The 17940-nt window shown below is 39.1% G+C and overlaps 1 protein-coding gene across 1 annotated transcript; it reads right to left on the reverse strand.

Moving 5' to 3' along the window:
• Positions 1–4823: 4823 nt before the first annotated feature.
• On the reverse strand, positions 4824–7557 carry LOC115737670 (BTB/POZ domain and ankyrin repeat-containing protein NOOT2-like). The gene is made up of 2 exons (XM_048282042.1): positions 7007–7557; positions 4824–6198 (listed from the first exon to the last, which is right to left on the reverse strand). The coding sequence occupies exons 1-2, from the start codon at positions 7499–7501 to the stop codon at positions 5221–5223; spliced, it is 1473 nt and encodes a 490-aa protein (XP_048137999.1). The 5' UTR covers positions 7502–7557; the 3' UTR covers positions 4824–5220.
• Positions 7558–17940: the final 10383 nt, after the last annotated feature.

The raw sequence follows: 17940 nt of genomic DNA on the forward strand, positions 1-17940 counted from the left end.
TCCCCACTCTCTCCGGCGAAGAAGCTTAACACGAGAACGAACTGCTTCGAGCTTCTCGGCCAATATACAGGGCCGAACCAAGCACGATGAGGAGAGGCCAATTGTGTCGAACCGGCAGCGGCACCTATATCAGAGAACGATGGAAGCAGAAAATCGTCCGGAAATTCTCCCGCGAGTGTTTTCTCTTCCCGAGAAAGATGAAAGAGGGGCCTTTTTTCTTCTCCCTCGCGCCGCCTCCCTCAACAAAGAATATGAGGCCAAAAAAGGTGAGGTCTTTTTCTACGTCGGATTTGGCCTTGCGAGGCGAGGCCAAGCTCGAGGTCCGTAAGGCCAAGCCTTGCCTCGCCTCGGCAGCCTTAGTTGAGGCTGAGCTTCGCCGAATCTGGTGAGGCGAGGTTGAGCTCAAGGGCGGCGAGGCCGGGCCTCGCCTAAATGGCCGTCGCCGTGGCGGGCGATCGGCGGAAGTAGAAAGAAATGAAAATAAAAGAATAAAAGAAAAAGAAAAAGAAAAAGAAAAAAAGTAAAGGAAAAAATGAAAATTAGTTAAAATAATTCAAAAATAAAAATTATGAAAAAATTCGAATCTTTAAATAATTTTTTAAAAAAAAGATTGTTTTCAAAATAATTGAAATGAAAAGAAATGTGCAGAAGTGGCGGGGAGAAAAAAGAAGGAAAATGTTTTACTCTTTTCAAAAAGAGGAAAATATTTTTCCCACTTTTGTAAGAGTTTTTTCTATGGGTGGAAAATAATTTCCTTGGCTGGCACATTTTCGTGAACCAAACATCGAAAAATCCAAAAAATATTTTCCTGAAAATTATTTTCGCGAAACAAACGGAGCCTAAGTCAGATCTTCTTGAGATTTATGTTACTGGAAAAGAAAAAGAGAACAAATTTGAATTTTTTTTTGGTCAAATAAAAAAATTTGACTTCAAGAGATGGAATCACACAACAAATGCCAATTACTAAATAATAGCGATGGGCAGAATAAGTGAATAAGAAGGCAAAAAAAAAAAAAATTCTCTATCCAAGAAAATCATAAAGAAATAAAAGAATCAATAGATATGTAATTAATGCAGGATGTCTGCATGAGTTGTTTCATTTATTTCGTTTGGATATCATCATTAATTGAGAGCTACAAAGTCAAACTCATGGTAGCATCTAAGTTGTATGTAAGCCATTCTCATGTAGATGAAGTCACACACAAATAACAAAAGCAAAAAAGCTGAAGGAAGAAGGGAAATGACTTCATCACATGTGATTCTGGTGGTATTCCTAGTTTTCTCGGTTTTCATTACCATCAACCAGTCCCAAATCTGTGGCTTCACTATCAAGCTAATGCCAATAGACCGAGCCGATAAATCTCTATTTCCTGATAACCTTACTCTCGTGGACAGATGTGAGAGAATCCGAGATATCTCAAGCTCGTATCTATCTACTTGAAACCGCCGCTTCATCATGTTCCTTGGAGCAGAATGATACAATTGAATATGAGCTTTACACCTTACAACCTCGAATCACGAGTCATCATCTTGGTTGCTTCATAACATCTATGACGGTTGGCTTGCGTTCTTATGCTCCCTGCCTAATGGTGGATACAGGTAGCGACGACACATGGATGCAATGTGAAGAATGCTCCGAATGCTTCGAGATTAGGTAAGGTAACTTCAGTCGACATGAATCACAATCCTACCGACCCTTACCTTGCAATGATAGCCGTTGTTATCCTAAATTATGTGAAGATGATGATTGCATGTACGAAACAATGTATGGATCCGAGTGCGAACTTTGCTACAGCAAAGGAGCAGTAGGTTTGGAAACCTTTGACTTCCCGGACAGTAAGACAACGGTCAAAAAATTCCCAAACATTGCGTTCGGTTAGAGTTTAATGTAGCATGAATGACATTTCACAGTCTCACTTTCTAAAGGCTATGTGGACATGTTGAGTATAACCATGATAATTCCTGCCAAAAGGCATGGCCGAGGACAGGTCGTTATGTGTCTTTTCCTCTTGCTTGATAAAGTTTTGTACGACGTGCCATCTCAATGGTTCCTGTAATAAAATGCAGGCATTTTCTTGATTAGGAATGCGTAAAAATCATGATAACAATTTTCGATCAAATATTTTTCACATACTTTCCAGGAATAACAGCGCCGGGATATATAAGCACGGCACCATGTAGTTTCGATCCGTGCATCATCACTGACAGAACATGCACATTTACCCAATTTTTTTGGGAGCACATAGCCTATGCCAATTTTTCTATTGGTGGCCCAAAAATATTGCCTAAGTGGCATTGTTTGTATCAAGGCCTAAGCCCGAAAAGAAAGCAAAAAAGAAAGAAATTAAGCACAAACTTCAATCAAGAACAACAAACACGCTTTATCTCTCGAACAACCTCTGGAGTTCAAATTATTTTAATCTTCATTTACTCTTTGAGGTTATTGTTTATCCTAATATTCTAAAACCTTCCGGAAACGATTTGGCTTATGTATGTCGAGCATGCTAGGACTCTCCCGCAAACATAAGCTGACCCTTTTTTGGCATTTGGAAACACATAATATTAAGTGGATATTTGATCATATCGAGATCTGAGTTTTCAAGATCTAAAGGGTTCGAAGTGTGTGGATAGATTTCTATATTTTGCTTTTCACGTAATCTAAATTTTGCGATAGATGCATATTGACTTCTTCTTAAATCGAAAATACTTGAAACTTTCATAATATAATGAGATAGACCCGTACATTCACCCGTTAGATATATTGTCTATATTAGGATTAGTTTTATCCTTCCTTGTGTTAGAACATATAGGCTTTTTCTTCTTTCCCTTTGTCCCACATAAGAAGAGTACTAAACTCTTTACCTCTTCCAAGCATATATAAAGGCTTCTCTTGTACATAGTTCCACACCATTTATTAGAGAACAAATTCATTCTCTAAACCTAACATCGCCTCAAATTGGCGGGAAGAAAAAGTTGCATATTATTTTTTAAAAGACTTAACAAAAGCACGCAGATATGCACCTTCGAAGCATATTGCTTTCAAGTCTCAATCATATGTTTCTATTTACACAAGCAGGTGAACATTTGCAAAGTGCCTGTTACCTTGAAGTGATCTTCTACTCATCTCCATCCTCAACTTATATGTAGTTTAGGAAATAAATCATCCTTGAAGGTGCAACTTAATATCTTAGTACCGGCAAAATGCATACCTTGTACGTGGTCAAGTTATTTCCAAGATTCGTGATATTATATATTATTTGATAGGATCTTTTGTGATTTCTTTTGGCTACAAATGAATCCTTTTTCACTACTTTTTTTTAACTATTTAATTGACTTTTGTACAAGCAAGTAAAGTTGCATTGGGTTCTTCAATTTTTTCTCCAGATTATTGTCAGTTCTTCACATAACCTAATCTGTCTTTGTGTGTGCATGTGAGACTCGTATCAAACTTCAGCACATGAAGAGAATTGTCTGGTTCTCAGAGGAGATTTGTCCAAGAGATACTCAAGGACATGAACTAAATGTTTCCAAAAAAACAATGCCATAAACCCTAATTAAAGAATAGACACCCTATCAAGTCTAGTCAGTCATTCCTTTTAAAAGGAAAGTGCACGCAGCAACAGAGATGAAGTTCGTACCTCTAGGTTCATATAGTAATATTGACCACTATTCATGAAAAATAGGAAGTAATAGTCACCAGAGGTATTGAGATTATTCAACTATTTCCTTATTTTTAGCATCATTATCTGAAGAAAGATTGGCTTTTCCCAAGAATTGCCTCCTCCTGAATAGGAAAGTCACCATTGCATCTTCGAATTACATATTATTGCCATGCTGAGGAGAACGCCAAGACACATTTTCTTAAATATAAGCAGGACCAAGCAACTCTAGAAATTCTGTGTTTTCCGAGCGTGCTCATTTGGACATTAGTCTTGATATCTTCCTTTTGTTAATGACAGAAGCTCTCAACAGCATATATAGCGCCTAGAGAGCTTAGTGCGTGCTACTTTGATGTAGGTTTCGCTTTAGGGCATAGAGTTTTGTGGAGGATGCATGGGAAACACGAAAATCCAACAAAAGATGTAGTTTCTCAAGAATCAACATGTGCTTTTCTGGCAAAAATGAAAAAGATAATAGAAGAATGATCATGTAATGAGGAGAATACATGCATCCATTAACTGTAGTCTAGCTGGAAAGCAAAAGAGATAAATCCCACTTTTTCCATGGTAAAACTATGTCCAACCACCTAGGGTTCAGCCCTTAAGACAACATATAGGATTATAACTGGGGAATCCATTTGTAATATAGAAGTAAGTTTAATGTCAGGACACAAACATTGGCCTTCAGCATTCTCTCATTCAAATAAGTCGGTACATAATGTACTATACTACACAAGCAAATCCCGTAGGTCTTTATCATACGATCTTATCAACCAATATAGATATTGTCTTGTGGCGTGTGGTCACGATCAATTTGCCAATAGCAATATAGATTTCTCCTAGCATTTTACTTAAAAAACCAATATCCATGGCCAATCAGCATTTCCCATAAAGCCCGGTGGGAGGCAAGAAAAGAAATGACAACAGAGAAAGAGACAGCTCATTTACCTCATTATACAATGAAAGTCACGCATGTCCAAACAATTCCAAATATTATGTCCATTATATTATAAAAAAATTAACGGGCAGACCCACCATAAAATAAAAGAATTAGAAATCTTCAAGTTTCTTAAATGGGACTTTTGTTGCTTCTTACGCATCTCCACTTTAAAAAAAAAAATCTTTTTGTGTATATAATTGGTAGGTGAGGGGGACAAGAAAATATAAAGGTCAAAATAATTATATGTGGACATTGAAAGTGATATATATATTCAATAAAATACAAAAGATCTAGTTGACAGGCCTGGGATTGAAAAGATTGACCTGCGTCTCCTCCATCACTGCCAAAAGAGAGTAGCCAAAATACTCAGAGATTCCTCTCGTCTCGTTCCATGAGAGATCTCACATCATCTCCAGCCAAAAAGAAAGAAAAAACTGAACTTCATCATGTGATGATGATCGTTGAAAGACCTATGCAAGCAAGAACATAACACCAGGCCGAAAAGAAAAAACCACCCTAAAGAGAAGAAGATCAAGATACGGAGGAGAGCAAGAGATGAGAATTTACTTAACTCCTATTATATGTGTTGATAATTGAGCTTGAGCCTGAACCTGGGCGTAGCTAGAACTCGTGCGAGTGACGATACAAACCATGAGAACCATACAAATTCATGGTTTCCCTCTGGCTATTTTGGCTACTTTGATCATCTTCATCCATTCTAGACCCCATTTGTGTGCCCAGATTTAGGTACACTCTCGAATCAAGGTTAATGTTGCCCATGTTGTTGCCGCTACTGCCACTGCTATGATCGTCGCCGCATATCGGCGGGTAGATAGTTGTGGTACTAGATGCGTGTGTGTTCGTGTTGGCATTCCCGGCTTCTTCTCGCGAGATCACGAGGGCAGCCGATTGGACAAGCTCCAGGCATAGCCTGAGCTTGTTTGGCTCGATGTGGGCTAAACCCGGGACCGCCCCTTTGAAGAGGAAATCGGAGGTTAGGTTTCGGAGCACGTCGAGAGGTGTCACGCCATCGGCTGTGCGGACGGTGGGATCTGCATGGTGGTCAAGTAGGACTGCCACCATGTCCGGGGAGACCATCTCCGCGGCAAGGTGGAGTGGGGTCTTGCCATTGGGCCCTGCCGGGTGGTTAACATCCGCCGCCCCAAGCTCGAGCAATGCCTTGACGACCTCCCGGCTACAATTCTCAACAGCATAATGCAGCGCTAGCGCTTCGTCTAGATTGAGGCCCTCGCCCATGACCATGAGCTTCACGAGCTCAACATCGGAAGAGTCGAGGGCTCTTCTCATCCGCCGGATCTTTTGGTCCTCGAGCTCAGCGGCCATGCTCACTTCGTGGGGATGGCGGTGGTGTGGCATTATGGATTGCCTAGCCATCGACAACTTCAGCCTGAGCTCTTCAATCTTGGCCACGACGTCGATGGGGAGATGTTTGGCCAAGACTTCAGGCGGGAGGCCAGATTTGGCGACGAGGTGGGAGCAAGTAGTCCAAAGTTGGTGCATCTCCTGCTTTCTTGAGGCAATCAGTACCTTCATTACATCTTCTATAGAGGCCTTCTCTACCATGCTTGCCAATTGCTTCTGCCAAACGACAAGCCATAACCAGACAACATTGGTCAGTGAAGTGTGATTTTTGCACTGCATCATTTGTAGTAAAATTTGAACCCTTTTGAAGTGCAAATCGATGGGAGTATGCTTTCACAAATATGGTGCTTAGAACAAGTCATTCAGTGACAAGTTGTCTTTTCCTTGTTTTGCCCCATTTGCAGAAAAAACCTCAAAGTGGGGAAAGTGAATGTCGGGAAGAATTTGGGAAACCTTTTGTGAAGTGGAAGACAAGACTGATCATCGCCATAGCTAAATGTAGAAAGCTCTTGAGCGTTTGCTACTAAAAGGTAGATCTAACCATTTCAAGAAACCCCAAGTTCTGCATGAAATCAACCCCTTTACATCTCTTTAGCTCTTAGGTTTTACAGTGGAATCAAATTGGTCGAAGGAAGATTTGAACTTACACAGTTGAGTTTGAGAGATCAATGAGATTAAAATGAGAAGAATATATGCGCTCTGATATTCTGCTATTTTGAGGGGGAAAAGAATAGAATTTGATCGGCCAAGATTTGTTTTTTTAACACATCCAGCAAGCGTCACCCACTCCATGATGGATCCATAATTTATTTAAGTTATCTACCAAGAAGAGACCAATAATAATGGCACTCAATAAACAATTCCACCTCCAAATCCAAAAAAAAAAAATCACTTTCTAAATATCCAAAAACCCACAATCAAGCAATGTCCCCAGTAAGCAAAAGCGAAAGAAATCCCTCATGAACGCTAAAGACTTGCTATGGTTACTACTGGGAGACACATCCATGTAAAACATGTCGGAAACCTGAGTGAGCAGTGCGAGCTGTTCGACGCCGAAGGATCGCGCGGCGGCGAGGGTGTCAAGGGCGAGATCGACGGCGGAGGTGCAATGCGTGTGCCAGCACCCTCTGTTGCCGCAGTCAGGCCTCGGCTCGTGCTTCTGCGGTACGATCGAGACCTGCCCGCTGTACAGGAACTGCAGCACCAGGAGGAAGACCTCGTACCCGACCGAGCTCACCGGGATCACCCCCGGCGGCGGAGGCCTCGGCGGGTGGTGGCGCGCCGCCGCCGCCGCCGCTGCTGCCGCCTGGGGGCAGCCGACGGGGTCTGGGAGGGCGGAAGGCGGGTCGGGGCCGCAGAAGAACTTGCGGAAGAAGAGGCTGCGGGCGGCGAGGATGCAGCGGTGGGCGTGGACGAGGCGGCCCTCGACTGTGAAGGTGACGTCGCTGAAGGCCTCGCCGTTGATGAGGAGGTTGAGGTAGTCTAGGGAAAGAGATCTGAGGGAGTCTTCTGGGGTCATTGCTGGGGGAGAAATGGAAAACAAGAAGGATTCTTTCTTGCTTATGAACAGTAGGGAAGTGGCTGTCTGGAGCTATTTAAAACAGGAGATTCTGAGGAAGTGAGGGCATAATATATACATGTGACTCCATCCAACTTGGCTGCCAGGGGGGTTAACTTTCCGCCTGATTGACCTCGTTCAACATTCACCAATACAACAATCTTGGCTAAAGACATGTCCCTTTGGTGTCCTAAGATCCCAAGTCAATCTTTGGTCGCCTCACATCCTCAATCTTATATCCCACCTCCGATCTGTGATTGAAATTTAAAAAATGCTGGAAGGAACTGTGGGGGAGGGGAGGGACCGTGGTCGACGCCGGGTGTCGGGTAAGATCCGGATCGAGAACATAATATAGCAGCGAACATATGAATGCATGAGGTCATGCTAGCCCTTGCCTGTGGTTGGGCGAGGGTCACCGGCCCTAGTCGGTTTCGTAATTTTCCATTAAAAAGTTTGTCTCTTTCGGTGGATTCTTTTAATTAAAATGTGAGACTCACTTGATATCATGAATACTCAAACGGTAATTAAAATTGACGCATTGGATCGACGACGCGTCTCGTATAGCCGCGTCAGCAAAAATGGAGTGAGGGAATCACCTTAAGGGTAACATTCCATCAGATACAAGGTGTACATGACTTTTGACGTACTTCGGCTCTGGTTGGGAGGGGAATGAGCCACTGTTGTTTTGCCCGTGGAAACTTAACCCCTTTCTCCATCGCTTTATAAAGGAGGGGGAAAAGAAAAATTATTGCAGTGATGGACAACACTACACATCAACCACACTGTCTCATGTCTTATGAATTCCGGCCCTCAGATTGGACTTTTGACTTGTCTTTTCACTATCAACACCCACCTCTCTCTCTCTCTCTCTCTCTCTCTCATGATGTTCATGCATGACAAGCTTTATGACTGGAATTGGAACTCAAATTGACTCGACTTCAACACGGATGTGAAGCTTTCTGGGCCTGCACAAAGCCTCTTCTTCAACTTGGTTTCCTAAGTAGAATGTGTCAAAACTCTCGGCAAAAAGCATTTAAAGGCAAACACAGAAAGCTTGGACGGTTTTCCAAAATTTCCGATCTTTATAAATATGCTCGTCTTGATCTTGAAGGTCTGAATCCATTCAATCACTTGAGATCCTGTCTACATCGAACCCCAAAATATTTCTTCTTTGAACTGTGTCGAGTCTTCGATCCATAAACCAAACGCTTCGTTCGGTTGGTTGGAATGAAAAATTTGGTATGAAAGTAAAGGAATTCAAATGAATATCCGGTGATAGGAATGGTGAATAAAACTTGAATGATCCTGTTGGTGTGCTCTCCATCACTTCTGCTTTCTCTTCTCTCTCTCTCCTCTTTGTTGGTTGTCACTCTCTTCCCGCCGCACAACTTCACCTTGGCCTGTCAAAGACTTCAGATCGAGGTTGCCAACGTCACGGCGATCTCAATTTGAGGTCGAGCTGGCCAACGTCGTCCAAGGTGTTAAAATCTAAAGTCTCGACGATGTGGATTTAGGATGATCGATTTCGGGATGGGTAAGTTTCAAGTCAAGAACCTAGACCTATCCCGTAAGAGTTGATTGCTAGTATTTGGAATCATGAACCAAATAGGTTGCAGGGTCGACCGGCAAACTAGGCTTAGCTTTTAAAGAAAGAAACTTTTAGTTAGTAAAGTATTATTTAATAAGAGCATACAAGGAGCACAGTATGTGGTAATAGTGGTCAAGGCATTGATGGATTTCCTAACCTTCCTTGATTCAGAACCCATCTCCAAAAAAGAAAGAAAAAAGGGTAACAGGGAGTTGAACCGACTCAGTTCGACTTCGAACCAATAAGGCTGGTTCGATTCGGTTCGTGACTTGAACCAAACCGGCCTAATGCTGGCGCGGTAGTGGGCTTGTGGCGGCACAAGTGAACTTCAATTGTAAATGGATGGCAGCAGTGTGAGGTGGAAATGAGGTGAACTTGATGATTCGTGTGTTTTTTTATGCTCTGAGCGCGCACGTGCATGTGTGGATGAGAGAGAGAGAGAGAGAGCCAGCAAAACGATGCCGATGCCGGTTCTGGAGCGGGCGATGGTGGTCGCGGGCGGTGGGTGGGTGGCGGCATCTAGTGCTAGGTGAAGTGGGTGGTTCGGTGAGGGTGATGTGCTGCTAGAGCTAGTAGGCTTTTCATGGCTCCTTTGTGAAAGGATGGTATCATAGTCCTTTAATCAGGGTTTAAGGTTTAGAACGCTAATTGCAAGTTTTGAAAAACTAAAGAGTGCAAATTGATATATCATAGTTAAACTTGTAAAGGTTTTTTTTTTTTTTTTCCTATTATACTTGTTAAAAGTTTAGATTCCTTTTAGGTCGCCTTGCTAATATAAGATTCTGCGTCTTTTCCATTTGCAAAGCGCAGGAGAGGCCATTGAAAAACACTTTTCTCATGATCGATGCCTGAATCCAGATAAATTCTTGTACATGTATTAAAAACACAAATCCTTACATATGACATGCCTGAAGTGCTTATGAACAAACCCAGGTTTCGACTGGGCACAGTAGAAGTAAGTAGATCCAAATCTTGTTTAACATGTTTATGGTAGATTTGAGGCCACGAGAGACTAATCTACAAGCGTAACAGCAAAAACATTTGATCATATGTGATTCGAGATGAATTTGATACCCAACATTCCCAATAGGCTCTAAAAATGTTGTGTAAAATTCCGTTCCAAATTGTTGTCGACATGTTATTGTTTGCTCGATCTAGTGGCGGTTCACTCACATGACCACACACACGGTCTTAAAATATGCCGTGATAATTTGAGGTGGTGTGAGACTGTTTGTCAACCTAGCAACCTAAATAATCATATGCCGTGATTATTTAGCAATCAAAATAATCGCCACATTAGACCTATGCTTGTGATCAATCTTTTGCCTGAGATTGCCAATTACTATTAGTGATGGAACACGATTGCATCACAAAAAGTGGCCTTGTACGAAGACACGTTTGTTGCCATTACCCGTCAATAACTTTTGTGGAAGACTTTCTACGCACTGCTCAAGTCGTCTCAAATCTTTCGTCTCAATCTTACATCCTTCATTAGTCGTGCAAACGCAATTTAGTTTACGACAAAATTGTCTTGTCATTGACGTGACGCAACCAGACCGCGTGTTGGCAATGAAAATCACACCTTTGGCGACGAAAGTAATCCATACCATGACGCGACATGTGTAACCAATCTAATGTCGTTTCCCCCATGATATAGTCTAACACAAACGATTCGAATGACAAAATATCTACGTTGACTCTTTGGGAGAGATTTTCCCTTGGTGGATGCGATGTTTCATCACTCGCAGGTCCCTTCCAAGTCCACAAAGAACTAAACTTCGGCAAATGTTGACATGGAGATGCACGTAGAATGCCGATGGGGAAAGTGGATGAGAATCGAAATCATGAGCCTTTTGTGGAGGGTGTATAGAGGGTCAAACAACACAAAATCACTAAATTCTTTCTTCCCCTTGGTCGTTTTGTTGGAGATGGTGGGTGCGGTCGGTGGTGTTTGGACTAAGATCACACACAAAACAAGAAGAAAAACTGTACATTTGTTTCCCACAAATAAAGGCTCTCGGTCACAATGCCTTGAGGGCTAGAAGGTCGGCCGCAAGGAATTTTGATTTTCGTGATGTGACGGACTCAAAAGGTGACACAAGCGTTAGTGAAGGAGATGGACTTGGCCATATTGTACTAAGCCACCACCGCGTGCCTTATTAGCCATTTAGGTCTTGTGGTACATGATTAGCTTTTGACTCAAGATGTGTGGCAAATGTTGTATGTGCGCACATTGGAAAAATTCCAAGTCTTATCGCATTAAAGTTTGCTAGTTATACCGAACAATTTCGCTTTGTTATGAACAATGAGTGAAAGGATTAAGACTCAATTAACAAAAAAAAAAAAAAAACAAGTTTAAGACTCCATGTCGTCGTCCACATAAGTATCGGCGGTCCAAAATTGGTCGGAATGACTAAATTGACACAAATACAAAAGGTTTAGAACGCAATTAGCAGAAAGTAAAATTTAGGATTGGATTTGAAAAATTGCAATAGGTTTGTGAGATTTTGTAAGACCACTACCAATTATTCTAAAAGCTTAAGCTTCTCTTATATTCTAACACTCCCCATCATACTTAGTCCGGACATGAAAATATTAATTGAGGAGGCAAATAAGGGCATAGAAAGATTTGAGCTCATGACATTCTACTTTGATATCATGTGAGATGAGGTAAATATGAGCATGGAATGATTTGAACACAAGACATCATACTCCGATATTGTGTGAGATTTTGTAGGACTATTGTCAATTGTTTTAAAAGTTTAAACTGTTAGATGATATTCTAAAACTCCCCCTTATTGATGACTTTTTTTGGGTAATTTTCCTATCATTAGTTGATAACACAATTTATAAGAAATTCATCCGAACATGCTATGTGCTCGAGTTTGACTAACTGCAATTCTTGGTTGTGTTCGGGTGCAAATTTTTTTGTTTGGGATGTTATTGTAGGTCTAATTATTAATGCGAATGCTTGATTTTGTATACTCACTTTGACCTATGATAGTTGATTGTGCCTCAAAATGTTCGTAACAAAGCGACCTTGGATATTAGGGTATGATGGAATTCATTATTTCGCATGTTTTTTTAGGCTAATTGGGCGACACTTATTAGTTAGGTTATAGGCTTTGCATCGCAATTCATTTTCATAGAAGTCATTCACTGCATGGTTCTGTTATAGACATTCATTAAATTTCAGATTTGTATCTTATAGGATGTTTAATAAATAGGCGCTTTTAGATTATTTAGTTACAAGGAAAACTTAGATTTACATGCATATTTTTACATAGTAGACATAGGTTTGGATTATTCCTATATTAGTATCTCCTTTTGGAAGAGTAATTTATTTAGGGATGTTTTTCCATGGCATCGCATTTGCATATTTATTTTCTTTATTATTCAAACAGTTCATTTAAGAAAACTTGTACGAATCTCTTCGAACTTTCAATTCATTGCACCTGGGCCTCTGTCCCGCGGAAATCAATCCAAACCTTCTTGGGCGATTACTAAATGTGGCCTTAGTATCATATATAAAAGTACCCAACAAAAAGCCTTAAATCTATTGCATTGGTATTAGTGAAGTCCTAAACTTTTCAATTGAACCAATTTAGTCCTAAACCTTTTACATTTGTAGCAATTCGGTTCATCCGGCCAATTTTAGCCGAAAATTGCTGATATGGACGTCGGCCGTCCTACATGGTACAATTAACACTAATGTGGATAAATTTTTAAATATTTTAAAAAAGTTTATTAGTTTTTGTGTTCTTTCTCTTTTTGTTTTCTTTTTTGTATTATTGAGGCCGGCGACCATCGGTGAAGGTAAGGCCATAGTCGGAAGTGAGCGTGGACTGGCAAGCCCTTGCCCAAGCAACCCCTTGCTAGCCACAATAATAAAAAAAATGAAAAAAATAATAATCAAAACTTCATAAAATATTATAAAATTATAAAATTCCTCCATATCAGTATCAATCGTATCCTATAGGATGGCCGGTGACCATATCAATCATTTCTGGCCAAAATTAATCGGATGAACTGAATTGACATCAATATAAAATTTTAGGATTAAATTGGCCCATTTGAAAAGTTTAGTACTGAATTAGTACTAGTGCAATAGGTTGATAAACTTTTTTTTGTACTTTTTCCTAGTATCATGCCTAGGGTAGGATCCCATGAATGGAAAGTTTAAAAATATTCATGCCTATAATGAGCTACTAAACCTGAGAAATAAATTTTTAAGATCATGCAATGAAAAATGAAATCCAATTCTAAGTATGATATGTTCGATTTTTCCTTTTTATGATTCTTACTAAATGTTTCCTAAAATGTGCTGAATATAGAAATGTATTAATTCTCTCTATTATTTAAATATGCATGTAAATCTAAATTTCCCTAAATGCACCCCTGCATATTTTTATGTGATTGAATTTTGTATACATATTAGTGCAAACTAAGGAGAGTACTATTAAAAAATAATTGATTTATCAAGATGCAATTTTCTAAGTGAAAAGTAACTTTATTAATTTGGACATATGACTTTACGAACTAACCCTGATTGATGTGCAAATCTAGAGTGCAACCCATTTCTATATCATAAACATGCCGTGTATGGATTCTGTGAAAATTGGAAATGATACAAAGTTTACGGCCAAATTATTAATTATGCTATGAAATTAGCCTAAGTTAACATGCAAATGAAAAATTCAAGCATACCAAAGTATCCACATTCTCCTTGTAACGATTAACTTGGTTGAGGACCTTCAAATGAAGGCGCATTGGATGACGATTGTGGTCCGATTAAATGTGGGTGGTAGTAGTGAGTCAACAATCAACAGGGATAGAGAGAATTGCAAAATCGAAACACGAGAATGGTGAACAGAGAAGTCTTTAAGTTTTTAAGGAGCTATATCGTTTTTCGATATGTCCATATTAAGTACTCGCTATTTTTTTAAACATCACGTAAGACGTGATATCGGCATTTAGCATTGCTTCAACTGTCGCATCGCTAATCTCATCCATAATTTCGATAGAATGGATCGATCCGGATAAAATTTCATGTAATTCAATGATTTGAATACGCAAAAGTACTGAAAGACCAAGTTAATTATCTGTAATTGAAAGCACTTTGTCGTCGCGGGGAGATGCTTCATATGAATTGATCAGAAGAAATGAAACGAGTTGTTAACTAACGAGAGAGAGAGAGAGAGAGAGAGAGGGCGAGAGATTTATATTCGTTACACATACAGACGGTGCCAAAAATTACATGATTTGACAAGACAAGTAAGCATCGGACGATGGTACGTCGTGTTTAAGACACGACCGTACGAACCCGATGTCGGACACGGCCCCCCAACCACTTTGGCCTCCGCGCTCCGCCTCTCGACACGTCTAACCACTACCCGTCGGAGGGACTCCATCGGTCGCTGTCCCCGTGACATGCATGGTGTGGTGGTGGGCACTGATTCCCACGCACCACCCTGGCCTGCGTCCCTGTCCCGTTTTGGGGATAAAAAAAATCTTTTCTGTAGATTCAATCTGTCATTCTCCACATAAATATTTATTGCGAACATGGCCAACAGACAATGAGATTTATAGAAACCGTGCAATATAGATTGCATCTTGGGTAGTTGCTTTCGGGAATAATGACACGGTTCTCAAATTTAGTTAATATATAATGTGTTCTTTGAACTTTTTAATTGGAAATATGTTAAATTTACTCATTCTATTAATTTAAGTTCAAGGATAACTTTGGATATTTTCTTATAGTTTTAAGATTAAATTGAATAATGTTTTAAAAATTCGGAGATCGCATCGTTTAAATTGAAAGTTCACGAACCATATTGCTCATTGAGCTAAATTTTAGAAATTGTATTAGCCAAATTAAAATTTTATAAATCACATTATATATTAAACTAAAGTTCGTAGACGTTCCTCGCCATTTTCTCTTACTTCAAAAATGATTGGGGACATATATGGATAAATTTTCCTTTTTACTTAATTTGAATCTGGGTAATGGCTGTATTTGGCCAAAAATATCTTAAAGTTTCGGAGCGTACATATGTCGTCATGTGCGTTAATCATCCTTTAACACTGATTAACAATTTAAACAAATACAACGTGTAATCAATATCTTGTCATTTGACTTTTTGTTATTAAGATATATTCCCTTTTTTTAATAATTATTTATTTTTCTTAAAGTAGCTAACTTAATTTTATTAAAGTGGCTACATTCATCACATTTAGATAATTTCTTATTTAAGGAGAGTTTTTTTCATGAAAAATTTAAAAAAGGTAATTGGTTATATCACCTAGAAAAATATATTCAAGAAAAAAAATTTTCATTATAGACATCAATCTAAGACTAACTATTTTCGTGGGTGATGAAAGTATTTTTCATTTATTCAATTTTGCATGCGATACAAGTGATCATTTTTTAAATCTTGAATTTTTCATGAAATAAACGCACCCTTTAGTGGGCCGGTGGTGTCCAAACCAGTTTTAGCGTGCCACAATTTGTCTAACTCCTCAAGGGATCTCAAGGATGGCGCGTTCAAGATTTTATCTCAAAAGTGCTTCCCTAAGAAGCTCCAACTCACAAGCACATGGAGAGGAGAAAACTCCATTACCATGTACCCCAACATGCTGCTGGTCTATGTATGTATTTTTACTGTAGTTGAGAGTAACAAAATGGATTTCTTTGAAAAGCACTGGCGCGAAAAGTTTATTTTACTCCTTTAAAATCACATATGTTGCATGTATTGCTTTAAAAAGTATAGCGGATGATCCTTAAACAAGTCCCAACTTTAGGTTTAGTCCTCAATATACCCTGAATATTTTTTTTTTTTTTTTGGTCCTAGAAAGAACTCCAAACTTTAAGTCCAGTCCCAAATCTACCTCGAATTTTTTATCTCGTAAAAAATCTCAAACTTTAAGTCCACTTCCAAATCTACCCCGAAATATTTTTATATTTTAAAAAAAAACCAAACTTTAGGTGTGGTCTCAAATTTGCCCAATTAATTTTTTTTTTTGTCAGAAAAAGCCCCAAACTTTAAATTCAAATCCAAATCTACCTCAAACTTTTTTTTATCTCGTAAATAACTCCAAACTTTAGGTCCAGTCTTAAATCCGCCTAGTTAACTTTTCTTTTTGTTTCAGAAAGAACCCCAAACTTTAAGTCCAGTCCTAAATCTACCTCGAACTTTTTTTTTTGCCTCGGGAAAAAAAGCGCAAACTTTAGCTCCACTTCCAAATCTAACTCGAACTTTTTTTGTATCAGAAAAAATCTCAAATTTTAGGTCTAGTCTTAAATTTGCCTAATTAACTTTTTCTGTCTCTAAGAAAAAACCATCAATTTTTATTCTAATTTCAAATCTGGCCCCCATTAGCAATTTGTCAAAAAATCATCGTTGTTTCTTCCAATTTTCATATCTTATAATGGTTTCATTTTGGAGAGTTTCAACAATTTTTGATAGTGTGTATTTGTTATCCACATAGAAATGACATATCGATTCATACTTATCGCTCCATTACTTGATGATGTGGACTTTCTATCTATTTGAAAATGCACATCTAGTTGGGATTGGACCAAGGGTTAGAGTTGAGAATAAATTGAAAGTTTGTAATTTTTTAAACAAAACAAAGTTTTGGGCATATTTGAGGCTGAACCTAAAGTTGAGGGTTTTTTTAAAGACAGAAAAATGTTTGGGACAGATTTTGTACTATAACTATAGTTGAGGGTTTTTTTCTTAAAAAAAATTCAGGATATATTTGAGACTTGATCTAAAGTTGGAGATTTTTTGGATACAAATAAAAGTTCGGGACAAATTTGAGATTGGACATAAAGTTAAGAGTTTTTCAAGGAATTAGACCCCCACAAAATGAAAGATTAAGATGTACAACTTAAAACTCAAATGGGGATTTTAATGCGATTTTCCCTTTTAAGCAGAAGATTAATTCGTTAAACCAACAGTAGCGACTGCAAGAATCTGAGGTCTCCTCTCGCGTCTCGCTCATTCCTTCTGTCCTCTCTTTTCTGCTTGTCATTGATCGATCGATCGATCGACCAGTCAATCAATCTCTCTCTCTCTCTCTCTCCGTGGAGTCTTTCTTGTTTAACTGCAGTCTTGGCTCTGTGAACTGTCACTGTTGTCGAAACAGAGAAGAAGAAAAGGACAAGAAAAGATTTAAAAAGAGGTTTTGTATCTTTGTTTTTCTTGTCGCGACAAAGGTGTTTCGTACCATTTTCAACAAAGCTGTGTTGGTTTGGCACCATTCGTGCACTGTTTGACCATGAGAGGACATAAGACTCATCTTAAGATAAGCAGCCCACATATGTCATGACGTCATAATTATCACTTTCTTGGTTTGCTAGCATAGACCGAAACCCGGGTGGGTGAAAATAGGGGGGAGTACCAAAAACCACGTAAATGCACGAATCTAATTCTAAATCTTTTAATATGTGTATTAGTTCACTCCATTTGATCAATTTAATCTGAAAATTTTTAATGTAGATGTTGATCGCTTTACATGACACGAATGACGCTATGGACATTTGTAATGATTTTTTTTTTTTAAATTTCGGCATAGGCCATGGCCAATGAGGCCAAGCGACTCGCCGGCTATGGCATAAGAAGCAGGAAGATTAAAAAAAAAAAGAAAAAATGGAAAAATAACAAAAATATAAAGTAACGTGAACTTGAGTCATGCTACGTAAGAAAGCCGATGTCCACGAGCCATGCCATGTAAGAAGGTAGATGTTTGTATCAGCAATTTTCGACCTAAATTAGTCGGACAGACTCAATTGGTACCAATGTAAATA

This window comes from Rhodamnia argentea, chromosome 7 (assembly GCF_020921035.1).
Source record: "Rhodamnia argentea isolate NSW1041297 chromosome 7, ASM2092103v1, whole genome shotgun sequence".
Classification (NCBI taxonomy): domain Eukaryota; kingdom Viridiplantae; phylum Streptophyta; class Magnoliopsida; order Myrtales; family Myrtaceae; genus Rhodamnia; species Rhodamnia argentea.

What these genes read in the sequence shown, in the direction of transcription:
- LOC115737670 (XM_048282042.1), bottom strand. Translation starts at nt 7,501, where the DNA reads ATGACCCCAGAAGACTCCCTCAGATCTCTTTCCCTAGACTACCTCAAC. An exon ending in AGCTCGCACTGCTCACTCAG is followed by an intron (nt 6,199 to 7,006) that starts GTTTCCGACATG and finishes GTCGTTTGGCAG; the next exon opens with AAGCAATTGGCAAGCATGGT.